The sequence below is a fragment of the Typopeltis vanoorti genome, chromosome 6 (genome assembly GCF_054136105.1).
Source record: "Typopeltis vanoorti isolate ZY-2024b chromosome 6, IOZ_Tvanoo_1.0, whole genome shotgun sequence".
Taxonomy (NCBI): domain Eukaryota; kingdom Metazoa; phylum Arthropoda; class Arachnida; order Uropygi; family Thelyphonidae; genus Typopeltis; species Typopeltis vanoorti.
Window position 1 is genome coordinate 133,433,746 of NC_143554.1, and position 18,982 is coordinate 133,452,727.

Consider the following 18,982-nt stretch of genomic DNA (forward strand, 5'->3'; position numbering starts at 1 on the left):
GATATTACACGATATCCTACCAGTAAACACAAAACTCCTAAAATGGAGAATACTTCAATATGCAAATTGTGCCTTCTGTACCATACAAGAAACACAAGAACATCTATTCTATGAATGCACAGTGGTAACACAAATATGGGCTAATGTCAGCAGCACTTTCAACATCCCCACACTCAGGAAGGAACAAGCACTACAAGGCTTACCAGGAAAAGGAAGCTTGAAAACTCAACTACTCTACCTACTAATTGAAATTAAGTATCACATTTGCAAAATCAGGAATATTGTAACATATGAAAAGCAAGCGAAAACAATAGAAGATATTAAAAGAAGTTGAAGGGTCTCCATTAAAAACTACCGGCAACTACAAGTAGAAGGACTAGGACCAAATCTGTTCAGGAAAAGATGGAGTTCCCCACCTGCATTATGTTACCTATCCGAAGGCAATATCATTGTGAAACTCCCATGACTGATTCCAAAGAAAAGTGAGTGAAATGGCCATAACACACCCACCTCCTCAAAATTGGGGCAGTCTTTTTTTTTTACTCCCCCCCTCCCCCAACAAATCTTTATAATAGCCTGTTAGCCTGTCTCCCATGCTTGAGTTTAATTAACCTTTTATGTTTACTTTATTCAATTAAAGCTTATATTATCATTCTCTTAAATTATACTTAAATAATGCCTATTTAAGTATAATTTAAGACTTATCAGAGCATTAGCCAAATTTCCCAAACAACTAACACCTGAGCAACTCTCTGGCTGCAGAAAAGACAAGCTAGTTATCGTTATCCCTTATCCAAAAAATAATAGATAAATAAATAAAAAATAATAATAACTAAATAAACAAAAATAAAATAAAACTTTACATAATATGGGGAAAAACATAACAAAATGAAAACAGTAAGGAAATACACCTAACTAATTATAAAAGACACTACTGTCCAGCCCAAAGAGTAGCCAGAATCTACTTTTGGAAAGCTGTTCCCCCAAAACTGGAGAGAGACTTCACACCCTCAAGTAAAATTAAATAGGAAAAATCCTATAAGATCTATAACTATCTCCAATTTCCCCATCTCCTCCAGGAATGAACACGCATTTCATCTTTCCTGCCTTCTTCTCTCTTAAGGCCATAGTTTCATAAGAGAACTGCCAACCCTGTCAGATGAGCAACAGACCTGTTCCTGTAAGAGTTGATAACAACCTGGAAAAATGCAGACAGTGTCAGTACTCAAGAAACAAGCTGGCAAGCAACTAATGATAGATAGATTGGTGGAAAGTTGCTGAAACCATTCTACCTATGACTTTGTAATGAATACAACCTTTTCTAAATTAAGGGGATAAAAATCCCTTATTATTTTACAGCCAGTATGTGAAACTCTGAGATCGAAAACTACGATCTAAGAGTTTCTCAGATCTCAGAGTTTCACATACTGGCTGTAAAGTAATAAGGAATTTTTATCCCCTTAATTTAATTAACTTTGCCAGAAAAAATAGCCATTTGGCTTTTTATTTTACAACCTTTTTCTGTTTTTGGTGGGTGAAAATCCGATACCACTAACAAAAAGGTACTAATTATATAATTAGTAAAACAGAGATCTGGTATTCAAACAAAAGTGATATGTTAGATTTTTCAAATGCTTTTGTTACATTACTGTGTGAGAAGTTGGTAATTAAATTGGAACACGTAAGGTTAGATAATAGATTAGTGCATTGGATAGGAGACTGGCTGATACGTATCAACATGATTTGCATTGGGGTAGTAGTGTCCCACAAGAGGAAATTCAGTAGTGGTGTGCCCCGTGGATCTGTTTTTGAGCATTTGCTTGCTGTTTAAATTGACATCATCATCATTATCCTTTAAGAGGTGTACAGGATGCTATGACAGTACTACATGATTAAGCTCACATTATTACTAATGTTCTGTCAACAATTTTCTTCAAATTAGACTTATCATCACTCCAGTATTGTAAGATTTATATTTTTGTCTTCTATGACACTACTGACTACATTGATCCACTTAGAAGTAGAGATATTTCTCTGGGACTTTTATCTGCTTTCTTGATATAAAACACCTTTTTTAACTTCCATCTTCCATCCTGTTTAAGTGACGCCATACCACCTTAGCCTAAGATTAATCCTGCTCGTATTCTTGAATGCAACAATGTCGAGTTCCTTCCTACTATCTTCATTTTTAATATGTTTTTGCCAGTGGTGCCATCTGTTCACTCCCCTTATCTTTCTAGGAACTCTGGTCACCATTCTTTGATCAACTGTTTTATTTCTAACTCAGTTCTGAGATCCGTGAGTTAAAATTGGTGTGAATACTGTCTTGTATATTGCTACTGTTTCATGTTTTGGCTACTTTCTCTCTTATTCCATTTTATTTAACCATCTTTTTATACTTCCTTCAATTTTAACTGCTGACTTACAACTTAAAATACATCGTATATCACTTGGTACAGTGTCCCATTTTCACCATATAATTGCAGTGTCTTGAACAGCTTTTCTAAGAACTTCATCATATGCACTTTCCAGATATACAAAACTTAAATACATATCCTTGTGATTTCTTAACTGTGTATCATAAAGTGAAAATCTGATCTGAATGACCCTGTTTGGCCTTAATTCGGTTTGTTCTTTTCTAAGATTCTTTCTCACAATTTTTCTTAGACTCTTTTTAAGTATGTAAATCATAAATAGATGGGAGCTATGAGAGTGCTAATCATCTGGAATTCAACCTTCTGACCATGGCTTCTAAATTATGCAGTATAAATCTTTTATACTGCTATATTTATGCATTTCTGGTTGAATATCACTACTCCAGCTGCCTCTTTTCATTTCAGGCTTTCAATATCATTTTCTACCTCAAGTGTGGAGGTATATACTCTTGCTTGCATTTCTCTTGAATATTTTCTACCACTGTTCTGTCATTGTTTCATTTTAACAGTCTTTCAACGTAATTACTCCATCAAACCAGAATATCTTTAGTTTTAGTTTTCATGTCACTTTTATCATATCTGAATTCTTTTTACTGTGCTCTTTCCTTTATTTGTAAGCATGTTCAGTAGCCTTCAAAACATTTTGCCACCCTCCCAATATTTATTTACTAAGTTCTTATCAGTCTTCTTTTTCTTATGACTTTTGTTCAGTTACTTTTTACAAATTCTGTTGTGTTGTACCATCATTTTAGACTGTGGTTTAAGCCAATAATAATAATACAATTTGGTTGGCTAAATCCCAAATTGCCAGCCCATCCTCATTTATTCAGTATCCAAGTAGATACCTAAAAGAAAAAAAAAGAAGAATAGAGGTTGTCAGGATCAGATTTTCACTTTAAGACAAATACTTGAGAAATCTTAGGAATATGACAAGGATTCATATTTAAGTTTTGTTGATCTGGAAAAGACATATGACAAGGTGCCAAGAGGAAAGCTCTTTAAATTGCTACAGGTATATGGTGCAAATGGGACATTATATCAATCAATATAAAGTTTCTATTTAAGCTGTAAATCAGCAGTTAGAATTGAAGGAGATACAGGAAGATGGTTTGAAATAAAATCCGGTGTGCCACAAGGGTGCACATTATCTCCACTGTTATTCATTATCTATATGGATCGCATTATGAAAGAAACGTAGTAAATAAATCCAGTAAAAGTCTGCAAGATTCCATGCCTAAATTGAATAACTGTTGTAATAGATTTGGCATGAAGGTCAGCAATAAAAAGACAGAGACAATGAAAATAGGCAGAAACATTGAAAACATCAACTGTATCTTGAACAATGAACCTATAGAACAAGTAAAACATTTCAGCTATTTAGGCACAATATTTAGTGAAGATGTTAAATTAAATATGGAAATAGACAACGTCCCTGCCCAGGATGTGAATCATCCCTTTGTTCAGCATATCCATGCTGTACGTTAATCACTTAGTAGCCATCTCAGTTATCAGATTGAGTGTTGCGATATCGCAGTGCTTGTGTTCGAGTAACCCTTATTTTATTTAATAATAGCCTAAAAGTGTGCAAGAGTAATGGCAATTCGTATATGCCAATCGTAAAGTGCTTCCTTTAAGTGATGAAAGTTCTTGACTTCATAAGGAAAGAAAAAAGAAATCGTATGCAGAGATTCCATTCACGTTCCCATAACTTTTATTACAGTATATTGTTATAATTGTTCTATTTTATTATTAGTTATCATTGTTAATTACTTGCTGTGCCTAATTTATAAATTAAATTTTATCATAGTATGTATATAGGAAAAAACATAGTATATATATATATATATAGGGTTTGGTACTATCTGCATTTTCAAGCATCCACGGGGGTGTGTGTGGTTTGGAACGTATCCCTTGTGGATAAGGGGGGGGGGGAATACCACTGTATTGGAATCTTGACATATAACAGATTAATTTGGAGGAAAATTATTGATCGGAATTTAGTAATGGTGTAACTTTTTCATGTAGTGCTATCATAATTTTCCTGTACACCTCCCCCCCCCCCCCCCCCCCCCCCCCGAGGGTAGATATCAGGAATTTGATGATGATGACGACTTTTTACATAGCTCTTACTCTCTTAAATTTCTCTGTATTCTCTTTGGTCATCTTAGTTGCGAAAATATGCTTCATCTCTATCAGGACTTTCTCTTTAAATTCTTATACTCATCCTGGTGTTCTGATTTTTTTTCTTTCCTTTCAGATGATTTCACCCCATGCCTTCCTAGCTGAATCAGTCAATGTTTTCAGCTTGCCACTGAGATTCCACTGAGGAGGTTTGGTTCTTGTTTTCAAACTCTTTCATTTTGTGCTTAAGAATTTCTTAGTACACTTTGGAATTGACACTTTTGCACACAATACACAGCCTACCTGGACCATCTGCAGTCAGTCATATAAGCCCAACCATGACAGAGGTTGCAAATTTCACCAAATACTTCATGCATTCTTTATCAAATGCTTCTTGCTTAAGACACCAAACATGTATCCCCTTGATGACCAAGGGACGCACAAAACATACTTTCATTGCAAAAAAGTACCTTTTTTACGGTCCTCTTGACCTCACAACAGTCTTTGCTTACACCATCACACTCTAGCTAACTTTTGTTTGGAAGTCATAATGGCTTTGTCTTAAGCACATGTGATTTAAAACCCAATTTGTGAAGTTATCTCAATGTCATAGATTTAAACACATTCACACCTAATTCTTTCCATCTCCTGTGAAAATATCTTACACTTTGGAAGTGGTTTTCTTCACGATATTCTTCAATCTCCTCTCATCTCTTGATGAGAGGAGATTGAAAAGTTTCTAATTATTCTAATTATTACCTTTCAACCCTATTGCAGCGATTATTTTGAAAACTCTGGTTATTAGAATACTGTCTCAATATACTCTACTCATGCTTACTTTAGAACATTTCAATTCCTTAGCTATAAACTGTTGAGTTTGTCCTTTTTTGTGTAGAGACACCATACAAAATTTCTTAGCTTCAGATATGTCACTCATTTGACTCATGTTTAGCAAATGATTAGCTAAAATCCATGTGCACACGATTCCTCACACACAAGTCAATTCCGCAGCTACTGAAAAAGATGCTGTTTCTATGCTTTCCTCAAAACCAGTCGAAAAAATTTGGAATATTCTAATATTTTGAACCATGTTAAAAATGATTCTAATTTTGTGAATGTTTTCAAATAATAGTTTTCTTATAATTTATATTACATTTTTATGTGTTTACATGGTTATATGATCTACAAAGTACATAGATTTAGATTATGCTAATTCATGTTTGGTATAGTTCGCCCACCGATTAGAGGTCCCTCGACACCTGCGCATGTCAGAAAAAGGAGAATCCATTCCAATAATAGGGTAATCAATCTGTCTTCTGGGATGTGTTTGTTTATTATTACAGGTCGGAAAATTTAGCTTTTCTTTTACGAACATTGTAGTTTTTAGAGTGTAACTATTTTGCTTGTATAACGGTTGGAAAAATGTATGTAGAGTATTAACAAAATTAAAAAAGGTATAGCATAAAACAAAAATTTAACTAAGTTTATTTTTAAGAAAGTTTTCTATAAAATAAAAATAATTATACAGAAAAACAGAAATTTTTTCAAATGAACTTAGATATTCTAAATTTACAGTTGAGAGAACTGAGACACTTTAATGTCCTAAACCGATTAATTATTTATGACTTGTTGTGACTCTTTTAACAAACCCATGCAAAAAAAGGTTGGAAAAAAATATCATTATCAAATCCTTTTAATCTTCATAGTCATCTGAATCGGTGTCCGAATCGCCATCACTTTCAAACTAATCACCAAAGGTTCGCATAATTCTTCGATAATTCTGTCTCTGTCCCAATACATATTTTCCAATGAGGTGACATGAAAGCAATATTTTTCCCAGTTTTGAACTGCAGTACTTTCATTCGCTTGTTCTGAAAGCTTTAAAAGTTTCGACATGTCAATATCTCCAGTTACGTTGCGATGGTGAATGAAACTTTTCACTTCTGCCCAAACATGCTCAATAGCATTGATATCGCAATGATATCGTGGTAGCCTCAAAGCTAGAAATCCATGCTCTTTGAGCATCATGTCGAATTTAAATAGTTTAGTTGCGGGCGAGTTTCTTTTGACCAAATTAAGCAATTCAATTTTTCGCATATCTGGGGAATGAGAAATGTTATTTGCAGAGAGCCAATCCATAAGAACTTGCTTCATATTAGACCAATTTGGAACTTTGTTTAATTGAATAGAGTAATATGAAGCGTTATCAATTATAAAAACAGCATTTTTAGGAAGGTTTGGAATCAGTTTTTCTTCTGCCCACTTTTCGAAGATCGTAGAATTCATTTGCCTATGGTAATTGGCTTTATATAGTAATTTGAATTCGGTAAAAAACCCATTTCTCCACCCGCACACAAAATTATCATGCACCCCGAGGCATCTCCGGTTTGGAGCACTCCACATTCTTCTTTAGACTGCCAACATTTTCCATAAGTTAAATTACTATCAATCCAAGTTTCATCTAGATACACAATCGGTCTTTTCTCCTCCCTGAAACGTCTTATTGCTCTCAAATACTGCGTTCTAGATAAAACAATGTCACTTCTCTCCATGATAAGTTTCCTTTTATTCTGGGACTTTTTAAAACAAAATCCGATTTCATGAAGTATTTTCCTTAAAGTTTCTCTTTTCCAAGGAAAATTAATTTTTTCTTTAAGCACAGGAATCAATTTCGGAACAGTTGGCACTCTTTTCTCAACCACGTAGAATTCGTGAATAGTTTTTCTTATAACGTCTACATCAAAATCATTCAAAGCTACGGTTTCGATGGTTTTCTTTACTCTGGCGCTTTTTTTTAGGAGATTTAAATTTTGGCTTACCTTCACCTTTTGATTCCCTACGAATTCTTTTAACAGTCAACCCCGATACACCCGCAATTGCACTTGCACGTTTTATGACTTGAGAAAGGGGAACAAGGAGACGATTCTTTTTTCGCAGAATGTCAGCACATTATTCAATATTCTTTTGGAAGAGCTGCTGAAACGTTTAACAACAGAACTTGTTGACTGTACTGGATCCATCATACAAATTAATAATAAAAAATAATGCAAAAAAGCGACAACAAAAATTAAGCTAGTACTAGTACAGCGGCAGACAAGAAAGCACGTGATTTCGCATGTTGGCGACCAATTTGTACATTCTTCATTTCTTTCTCCCCTTCAGCATGAATCGACTATTCTTGGCAAAATGCCAAGGAGATCTACAAACGGTGGGCGAACTATAATAATTATTTTCTATGCAATAAATTAGAATTGCAAATCATTCAACATATTTTCTTTGATTATTCTAATTTTTTGATTTGGAGGTGTAGAAGTAAGGAGATTATGATGGAAATGGTTCCTATGCATATGGATTAATGCATGCAGATTTGGACACCTGCTTTTCATGGAATGAGGATGTGCTGGAAAGGGTACAGAAATGATTGACTAAGATAGTTTCTGGTATTTGCAATGTTAGGTGTGAAAAGAATGGAGAGTATATGATTTATAGAACTTTGTAGGCAGAAGGGATAATATGATTGAGACATAAATTAGGTGTTATTACTGGATTAATGTGGAAGAGATGATGAGCTATGTTTGACGACAGTAGGTGACAGATGATGAGGTGGAAGATATTAGTTGATAGAAATGGTAGATAGATAACCACAAATGAAGATATAGCTGAAGTAGTTAATGAGCAATTCATAAAGTATTTCATGTTAGTAAGAACATCATGGTATTTCTTTCTGGTGAGTATTAACTTGTACAATGTTTGAATAAAAATGGAATGGTATAGGGAAATATATAAAGAACTCATTAAACTTGTCAATAATGGGATATGATTTTGAACAATCATAGAACATTGTGTTTTGTAAGGTAGTGTTCTGTTCCAGGAAGTTAATGGCACCATTGAAATGCATATTTAATAAGAGCCTTGCAGTAAAGGAAAGTCCAAAATGAGTGGAAAGAGGGGGGGGGAATCACTATCCTGCATACAGAATTGATAAGATCAGGGCTTCAGATTATAGGCCATTCTATCTATCTGAAGTTGGTTAAGATGTTAGGGAGGTTGGAAGACTATGATCTAGAATTGGATTGATAATAGTAGGTTGCTCTATGAGGATCAGCATGGATTTATTAAGAGGATGTTGCATTTAATAGTTTATTTAAGGATCAATTACAACAGGGCAACACATTGGACAAAAGATGCATATATAGTAGTATATTTATATTTTGCAAAGATTTTGATAAAATGCCACATGACAAGTTGATAATTAAATTGGAATGGATGGATGGAATTTGTTTAATAGATTATTAGTGAGATGGATGGGAATTTGGCTATCTGATAAACCTAGTTGTGTATGATAGAGCATATTCCAGAAGAAGAAGAAAGTCACTAGTGTTATTTCTTTTGGTGCATTATTATTATTATTATAAGGGAAGGACATAGTCACTCATATTTAAATACCTGTCTTATCTCTCTTTGAACACTTTCACTAAAGACACACTCACTATTCATTGTGAAAAGAGTCAGAATATCTTTAACTGGTTTCAGATGATCCCAAGTTCTGTCTGCACAAGCCGTAAGCTAAAAAATGTCACTTATCTATACTGTAGGGATACCCCTTACTAACTTATGTTTTCTCATATCTTCTCTTATCTGTCTGTTCCTCAAACTTTAAGACCACATTCCCTCATTTATGCAATTCCATAGGCTGGTTATCATCTTGGTTGCCCATCTCTGGATATTTTCAACTGTCTCTCCATCTAATTGGAACTAAGGTGACCATATTTGCACAGAGCAACCAGATGTGGTCTTATCAAAGCCTCGTAAATAGGAGAATAACATAGTTTTTCTTACAAGTTAATGCTATCTTCAACAGTGCACTTATCCAATGCAATAACTTAATCTTCTTATCAGTGTAGCCCCTAAACTTGAACACACTATCTACTATAATCCCCTAAGTCAATAGTTTCATTGACTGCTTTCAAGAAATTCTCATTAATATTAGTGATGCCTTTTGTTCATAACGCATAACCTTACATTTAGAAACATTAAACTGACACTTGCTAGCATTTGTCCAAGTGTTTGGACAAATGCTAACAACTTGAACAGACAAATGCTAACTTGTGGGACAGAAATCCCACAAGCATTTGTCTGTTCAAGTCAGCTTGTGGGATTTCTGTATCATATACCCTTATCACTCATCAACTTAGCATCATTAGCAAACAACTGGATATCTCCATCTTGTGCATCTCCAACATTAATGATATTGGGAAGATGGTCAAGACCACTCCTGCTGTATTTGAATTAAGCTCTTGTAACAGGATGCTATCTCTCAACAATGGCTCGAGTACAGAACCTCACAGTACACCACTGGTCACCTTCATTCCCTTGCTCAGCACCTCACTCGGCCACTCTCTTATCCCCATCAATTTTATCTTATCCCTTTGAGTTTATATAACATCCTCACATTGTGGAATCTCATCAAATGCCTTGGCAAGATCCAGAAGTATTATAATACACACTGCTTCGAAAGAGGTCGATGAACACCCCATGGACAGGATGCATTGTGCCATGTAACAAGCCACATGTTTGTAGCCAGTATAAATTAGAAGAATGTGATGCTCCTAAGTCAGTGCAGCTGTCCAGTTGAAAATGGTTGCAAGAAGGGAACTGACAGAGTTTGAAAGAGGTGTTGTGATAGGATGCCATGTTGCAGGTCTATGTGCTTGCTAAATTGTTGACAAATTGGGGCCATCCCAGTTCAACAATCAGTGATGCCATACTGAGATGGAAGCACAGGGAGTCAGCTACAAGTGCTGCCTGCAATGCATGACCTACCACACTCACTGAATGTGACTGTAGAGTGCTACAAAGGATAATATGTAAAAACCACCATTCATTGGTCAACATATTGAATTCAGAGTTCCAGGCATTGAATGGAACATGAATCTGTACTAAATATTCAGAATCAAGGCTCACAACATGCGGTTTTCATGAAAGGACTGCAATATGCAAGCCCCATATTACACGAAGCAACATGAATGCAGTGTCTTCTTCTTCTGTGACAGCTTTCCAAGGTTCCACTTGGAAAGTTGTCCGAGCACCAGGTATCTGCCACACCCTCTACTGAGCAGATGGATGAGTGTGGCAGATACCTTGTGCTTACCAGAGTTCATAACCCCAAATATAAAATTCATAAGTGGCAGTGTGCTGGTAGAGTCCTGTTTTTCCAGGTCTGGCCTCAAACCTCTGTTTGTGGTGCCACGAACATTGAAATCCTAGAGAGGTATCTGATTGTCTCTTTCAGCAAGACAATGCACCACGTCATAAGGTTGCTGCTGTAATTGTGTGGTTTGTGGACATGAATGATGCCACACTTGACTGGACTCCAGAGAGCCTTGATCTCAACTCTGTTGAACATTCTTGTTGGAATCAAGAGATGTCCCACAACAATCCAGGACTGCATTACATGCTTACAGGAAGAATGGTCCAAAATTTCTATTGATCACTATCGTACACTTGTGGAAAGTATGCCCATAGGATTGCTACATTCATCACAACTAAAGGAGGTCCTGTATCTTATTAAGATGGACACCATAGCTGTTTGTTTCTCACACTATGGCATCCATTAACTTCTTTCCAAGCAGTATATATCCATTCTCTTTATCTAATTCTGTCATTACTCTGTTACAGAACTTAGCAGATTGCTAAAGCAAGACCTGCCTTTAACAAGTCCATGCTCTTCTCTACAGTTGATCCCAGTGGCATCTAATCAGCCTCCAAAACCTTGATGATCTCATAAGAGATACTGACCTGTATCAGTCCTAGTTTCCCTCTTGTATATTGGAATTATCTTGCTCTCCTTTGCTCATTGGGAATCATACATGCATCGAGGCTCAAGTTAAGCAATGTCAGGAACATTGCTGACTTGCTTGCATATTCAATCAGCATCTGTGCCAACATCCAATCCACCTGCAATATTCAAATCATGCTCTTATAAATAGGCTGATACCTCTCTTTTTCTTCTATTTTTTATTCACTTTCTTTTTGACATCCAGAGAACTAATGGGACTGCATGGAATGTTTACTTCACTGAAATGAACACTTAACAGCTGAGTTACCTTTTCATCACTTTTCATCATCACTTTTCATAATAGCAGTTCATTTTCACAACATTCTTTTTTTTTATGCTGCATAAAATGTTATTCATCCATTTAAATCCCACATGAGTTATTCTTCTAACTCTGGAGATACAATGCAGTCATGTTAGTTGTAATACATGTAACATATATTAGTCAATGCATGTAAGGCCTCCTTAATTGGAGCCCTTACATGCATTGCTGCTTCCCAGGCAGGATTGCATAATCACTTTCACTGGTGAAAGTGATTATGGTGAACTCATTTATAGAACAGATTCTTATCGGTATTATTAGATTTAGTGCTCTCGTGCCATGAGTCCTTTCCATTATATGTTACTTAAAGAAGTACCATGGGTAATTCTATGAATTATTTTCTCCTTCCAGTCTGTATTACCATAGTTAAATTGCCCATAATGACAGCCCTCTTTATATCCATAAGATTTATCTGTTTATGCAGTTTAGTCCTTTTCAGATGATGCTGATCTGTAACAGTACCTGATTGTGTATTTTATCTTGTTACTCTTTATCTCACACCAATCTTCCTTGAGCCTGCTGTGTGTTACTCATATTACCACTACCATTTAAGATTGCTACTTCGATTCTTCTTCTGAATTGCAATTCAGAAGTCTTTTGCAAGTTTCTGCAATTTTTAGCAAAACTCTCCCCCCAACCTTTCCATCTCATCTGTCCTGCTTCTTATGTTAACACTGTTAGGAGAAATTTAAATGGAGATATGCAGTTTTTTTATAGATGATCCTAAGCTAGGGAACTGTAATGAGAGAAAACTGATGATGTGCCTCTCCAGAAGGATTTGAATAGATTGTCTCTATGTGCAGATGATTGGAGCTACAAATTCAGTTGTTAAGAGTGAAGTTTTGAAATTTGGATGCAACAGTGGGATGCAGTTTAATTGGTGGAAATGTATTGAAAAAGTTGAATAAGATACTACTGGAAAATTTTTGTTTTATAAATTTCAATGAATTCACATTTTTTACATTTATATTTTACTTTTTTATTATATTATATTTTTTCCCCCACTGCACTTCTCTAGGATCATGTGTTGGCACACATTGTTAAAATTTGAAAAGATCATACATTATTATGAAAAATATGTCTAAAAATGGTTAAACAATAATAAAAAAAAGATTGCAGTTGAGATCAAGTTATTTAAAACTTGTTTGTTACTGTTTTGTTGACCTGTTTGTTACTATCTTTTCATGTGTGCATATATGAATGAATGAAAATGAATGAAAGAAGGGGAGAGCATATACACAAGCATAAGGAGCTGCATTTGAACACCATTCATTATCATGTTAAAATCATTGGAAGATAATCACAAGAATTAGCAGTATAAAGAGTTAAGATCCATCCTGCAAGAAAAATATGCTTTGAAGGTTGTAATAGTCGCTATTGCCATAGAGGACCTGGAGTCGACAATTGAAAGAAAGGAGTGGGAATGGATATTGCTCTTGCCTAATCATTCATTTCCTTCATTTTGAATAATAGATATTTAGTTCATCTTACCACAGTTTGACGCTATGATCCTTTTTCATCTGCATAAAAAAATGATGCTCTTAATTTCATTGATAACAAATGAAATTATTTTATGGAGTGATTTCAGTTTTGTTATTTGTGATATTTTGCAAAATTAATTGGATAATATCAGTAATTGGACTGTTACTGATTTTTTTATATGAACATTTAGTTGATAAATTAGAAAAGCTGTGATCTCATATACAATGTATATTGTATTTTATTATTATTTTTTATTTTTAGCTTCAAGAATCATCCTCTGTATGCCTTAAAGCGACACCTTCTCAAATTTGAAAGCATCTATCCTCCAGATGCACCTAGTCTTGGATTCATCAGAGGAGAGCCAGTGTATGCTAGGGAGTGTATTCATTCGTTGCATTCTCGTGAAACGTGGTTGAAAGAGGCACGTGTTGTAAAAGTTGGCGAAGAGCCATATAAGATCGTGAAAGCAAGACCAAAGTGGAATAAAGTATGTTCATTATTATTCCATAATGATTTATTTATTCTAAATGAAGCAAATGTACATTACATCTAAACAGTTCTAGAATTGCATTATTACATTACTGCTCTGTCAGCATCATATGACCAGTGCCTACCAGAAATAGTTGCACTTCAGCATACTTTAATTCTGCATACTGTTTTATTAGCTTCACTTTGAGAAGGGATAAAGGGAGATGAGTTAGAGGTATTGAAGCTTTTGTAAGAGCTTGATTTGAAGACAGCAAAATTGAATGTGATACCAGCAAGAGTGCTGAAGGAATGTACAAAGTAATTAGCAGTTCTGATTAGGTTATTCAACTTGAGTCTCAACATGAACACATTTTGTAATAAGTGGAAGAAGGACCTGATAATTCCACTATATGAGGGTGGAGCAGCTAGAACAGAAGCACACAATTATGGACCAATCCATATATTTGGAGAGGCTAATTAGGATCTGGCTCCAGAGATGGGTCCTGTCCTGTCAAGTGTCAGCTTCATCCTGTTACGGATCTCCAATAATTTCCCTCTTGGTCTACTTTCTACGTAGTTCAGCCAGTCCTTTATATTTCTGAACAATGTGTGGCTGTCTTCCTTCTTTCACTTGCCTTACAATATGACTCATATATTAAAATTGTCTTTTTTTTATGTTCTTTGTTAGTTCCAATTTAGTGCCCATTATCTGCAAAACTTCTTCATTTCCCTCTGAATCTGTGAGACCATCAATGCTTTTCTGTTTGTCTGCATCTCAGAAGCATCAATTCTTCTCCCATTTTCCTTGTTTATTGTCCATGTAAAGTACACAATCATTCTTAATCTAGTTTTTTTTTTCCTTTTTTTTGCTTATTTCACTTGATGTTAGGATATTTTTGATTCTGTTACAAGTTGATTTTTCCATTTGTGTTCTCCTAATCTCTCTTTGGCATTTTCATCCTCTGGAATTAAGCATTTAATTAGTTCTATAATTTGGGCTGTAATTTTTAACTTTGGGGTATATTTTCCTCTGCTTACTGTCATAACTTTAATGTTCTTGGAATTTAATGCAAGGCCATATTTTTTACTCTGAATATTTCATGTTAGAGGTTTAATGGAATATTAACAGCACTGAGAAAGGATTAAAACTAATTTTAATACTTCCAATATTTCATCTCCGTCACAGAGACATCTTCGGGGATTACAAAAACTTTTTGTAACAACACACACACAAATACAATACAAAGTGAAACTAAAGTCCTATCTAGGTGGTGCGACTTCTATGGGCATTTGCAGGTGGCCTGGGATGTAAAGAGGGATCTCTGATAATTAAAAGTTCCCCAAATTTTGGGAAGTTTAATGCAACCATATTTGTTTAAATTAGGTTGATTCCTGAGTGCAGATGCAGATTCAAAGAATAGTCTTTCTTTTTTGAATTTGCTATATACTCTGTGACGGAGACGAAATATTGGAAGTATTAAAATTAGTTTTAATCCTTTCTCAGTGCTGTTAATATTCCATTAAACCTCTAACATGAATTCTTCACAGCACTTAAGCCTCAACACACGTACTCTGAATATTTATTTGAAAGTATAAAAAAACCCTCTGGTTTTTCTATACTTTCAAAAGTTTTTTCACTGTAGAGATTAAAGAGAACAGGAGAAAGTACACATCACTGCATATCACCTTTTTTGTATTTGGAAAGTTTCTGACAGTTTACTATTGATTTTTGTTCACAGTTTGATTGCAATATATGTAGGATATCAGTCTCATGTCATTCCGGTCTGTTCTTTTCTTTATTGATGTTTCTGTTAATTTCCTATGGTGAATACTCTTAATTTCTTTATTATAATATATACAGCAGGGATAAACATCTTTCTGCATTTCCAAGTTTATTCCTAGCATCATTCCGATATTGAATACTCTCTCTTGTTCCTCTGTTTCTCATCAATCCACTTTAGTGGAACTTTACAAGATTATTATTATTATTGTTTATATGGGTACTCGATTGAGTCAAGCAATTCATTGCGGGAGATCCATTAACACAGTGCCTATTATACATCTCCTTAAACCTATTCACTGGGTTTAAGGAGATGGGGCTGCTCACAACCGCCTCTGGCACCCCATTCCATTCATTCACCATTCTCCAAATAAAAAATCTAGTCTACGCACCCTTACTAACCAAACTCTTAGACAACTTTCAAGTGCAACCCCTTGTTTTCCCCCTACTTCCCATGTATTGAAAAATTTCTTTTGTGTCAATCTTATAGGATCCCTTTAGTAACTTATAAGTTTCTATCATATTCCCTCTTCTCCACCTGTCAGCTAAATTCTGTAACACACATACCTTCAATCTATATTTATAGGGTACATTCCACAGATGTGTCACAAGCTTGGCCACTCGTCTCTGAATCCTCTCCACCCAATCACCTAGAAATGCAGGTGGCCAAATCTGTGCACAGTAGTCAATATGCAGCCAAATCATAGCCTGATAACTTCCCTATCTTTACTGGTCAATGTGTTCTTCAGCATCCAAGTAATCCAGCCCATCCAAATAGGCTTCTGAGCTGTTTTGCCAACTTTTGCAGCAATATGCTGGGCTGGTTGGTTGAGTGGTTAGCGTATCCGCTCTCCAGCCAAAAGGCTGCAGGTTCGAATCCTGCCGTGGGCATGAATATTTGTGATTGTCTCTGAAAATACTAGTGGTGATAGTGGGCAGTAGATGCCATTGGTAGAGTTGGTGAAGACTGTGTTGTAGAGTAGGTGCCCTCCCTCGATGAGTCTTTGGACTCTCTGGAGGTGTAACATAATAATAATAATAACGTCCTCTGAATTTCAGATCTCTATCCACCATCACCCCCAGATTCCTAGCCTCATCAATATCCTATAATCCAATACCATCAACATGATACAAAATATGCAATCTTTTCATTCAAAAGTGAATTATCTTACATTTTCCAACATTAACTTGATAGTCATTGTCCTTTGCCCACACTGCCAATTTATTTAAAATACCCTGCAAGATAACTATAACACCTTTATCAACATTTTTTTTTATTTTCAACGATAACATAATTTTTTTTTTACGTTGAAATTTAATAAACAAAAACATGAGCCTGTGTAACTCTTTGGAAGTGATATTTACGCTCTACAGTTCTATGCTGCCCCCAAAAAAACTCAGTTTGATTCTTGTCGCCAACTAGAGGAACTTTTTCTAAGCTTTTCTTCAGCTGGTTCCTGAGTTAGTCGATCTCTGGCACGAGCAAGCAGTTTTTTTTCTCCTGGAAATTTGAGTTTCTCTTCCTGTAAACTCAAGAAAATCACCCGTAGAACCTACACTAATTCAGACAATAAATATAGTGTTAGGATTAGGAACTACAAGATGGTGGTGCTTTCAAACTCTCTCTCTTCACTGGATGCTGTTTATAGTTAATGATAATCTTAAGCTAGCTATCTTTAATTGGCTGTAGGTAGAGATTGAACTTCTCCCTCAATCTTCAAATATTAGATAGGTTAAAATGGCCTTGCCTACTCTCTATAGGGGAATAGAAGGCATTTGCAGTAACATATCATATGGACTTCTAAAGAGTGAGATTTAACAGTATGAGACATGATACTTCATCCATAGTACCAGCATTTTAATAAACCATACTAAGTTTATTTTAAATACTGACAGAGATTTGCCAATATTGTTGGCTATTCTTTTTCTAAGCCGAAGAGGATGCCAACACATGGTCTTAAGTTGAAAGATATATAGCTCTAAAACTGATTGCCTGTAAGTTGGATGTAAATATGAATGGCAAAGTTTGTCTTTGTTGTGTGCAGCATTCTCCTTATATAATTGCCTAAGTTATATTACCTAGGCAATTATATAAGGAGACTGCGCTTTCTTTCCTTCTCTTGTCTATTATTTTTATTGGGTGAATATTTTAATGAAAATGGAATACTTCCAAGTGGCAAAGATAATTGGGATTTTTGTATAAATTTTCTTTTTGTGATAGTGTTGCTTCAGTGATAATGATGATTATCACTGTTTCTGAACACTACCTGATTAAGTTTACATTATTATCAATTTCCTATCCTATCCACAATGTTGGACCTGGTTATTGGTTCAGAGGATATATGCATAAGTAAGGTGTCCTCGTTACCTCCAATTGGTGAAAGTGATCATGTGGTATTGACTTGGGAGGTTGCAAAATCTGATTTTTCTGTTAAGAAGGGGTATATATGGAACTACAGGTTAGGCAATTATAACAAGCTTCAGAATGCGCTTGCAGCCATCCCATGGCAGAACATATTGCAGGGGGAAAGATGTTAGCAGTGCATGGGATAAAATCAGCAGGTATCTCAGGAAAGCAATATCAGATTGTGTCCCCATGGTCAGGAAGACAACAAGGCAGGCGTTAGATGGATGAGCAGTAGTATCACACTTGATCTGCAAAAAAAGAAAATGTTATGGAGAATGTACAAGGAGAAATGCGATCAGTACACCCATGAGCAGTACAAGGCTCAAGCTAGGAAGGTTACCAGCATAGTAAGAAAAGCTAAATCTGAGTATGAGAAGACCTTAGCCAATGAGATCAAGGGTAATCCCAAAGAGTTCTTCTGTGATGTGGCAAGTAAAAGGAAGAATGACTTCGGAAGGATAACTTTAGTGTGTGCTGATGGTATTGAGGTAACAAAATCAGATGTAATAGTCGAGTTACTGAGTGATCACTTTTCAAAAGTCTATCACCCAAGTGAGGATATCTCTGTACCTGTAGCAACAACTAATGTGAAAATTGAAGCTAAGAAATCAGAGGTATTTAATATATTGCAAAATTTAAATGCAAACACTGCTGTAAGTTTAGATGGAATATCTCTTCTGGCTGAATCAATCCACCTAGACCAGTGGTTCCCAAACTTATTTTGCTTACTACTCCCTTTTCCAGAAAAAAAAAAAAAATTATTCAGCATCCCTCTTCTGGAAACTACTTCTTAACACCTGGTCAGCTCTCCCTGATATATATAAAAAAAATTGTATGAAAATTGGATCAGGAGTGCTTGAGTTTAAGCGAACAAACAGATAGATACAGGAAACAAATTTGCGTTTTATTATGCATAATAAAACTCTTTTTGAAGTTTGGAAATAAGACACCTTGGAACTGAAATTTGAAAACTATTTATTGAAGTCAACAAAAGAAACATAAATTGCACGTAAACATAGGATAAGTTGGAGCTGAAAATTTAATAACACTACTAAAATTAAGAAAACAAACATAAATTCATATATGTAAAAATTGCATATAAAATATTAAATAACGATTAGTAATATTAAAT

General features: G+C 35.2%; 1 protein-coding gene across 1 annotated transcript in view; it reads left to right on the forward strand.

Moving 5' to 3' along the window:
* The window catches only part of Xpc (DNA repair protein complementing XP-C cells homolog), a 233,422-nt gene that overhangs the window by 180,127 nt on the left and 34,313 nt on the right, over window positions 1–18,982 (forward strand). Inside the window, exon 10 of the mRNA XM_090394599.1 lies at window positions 13,457–13,682. Coding sequence (XP_090250725.1) covers window positions 13,457–13,682 — 226 coding nt within the window. The remainder of the gene's footprint in view (window positions 1–13,456; window positions 13,683–18,982) is intronic.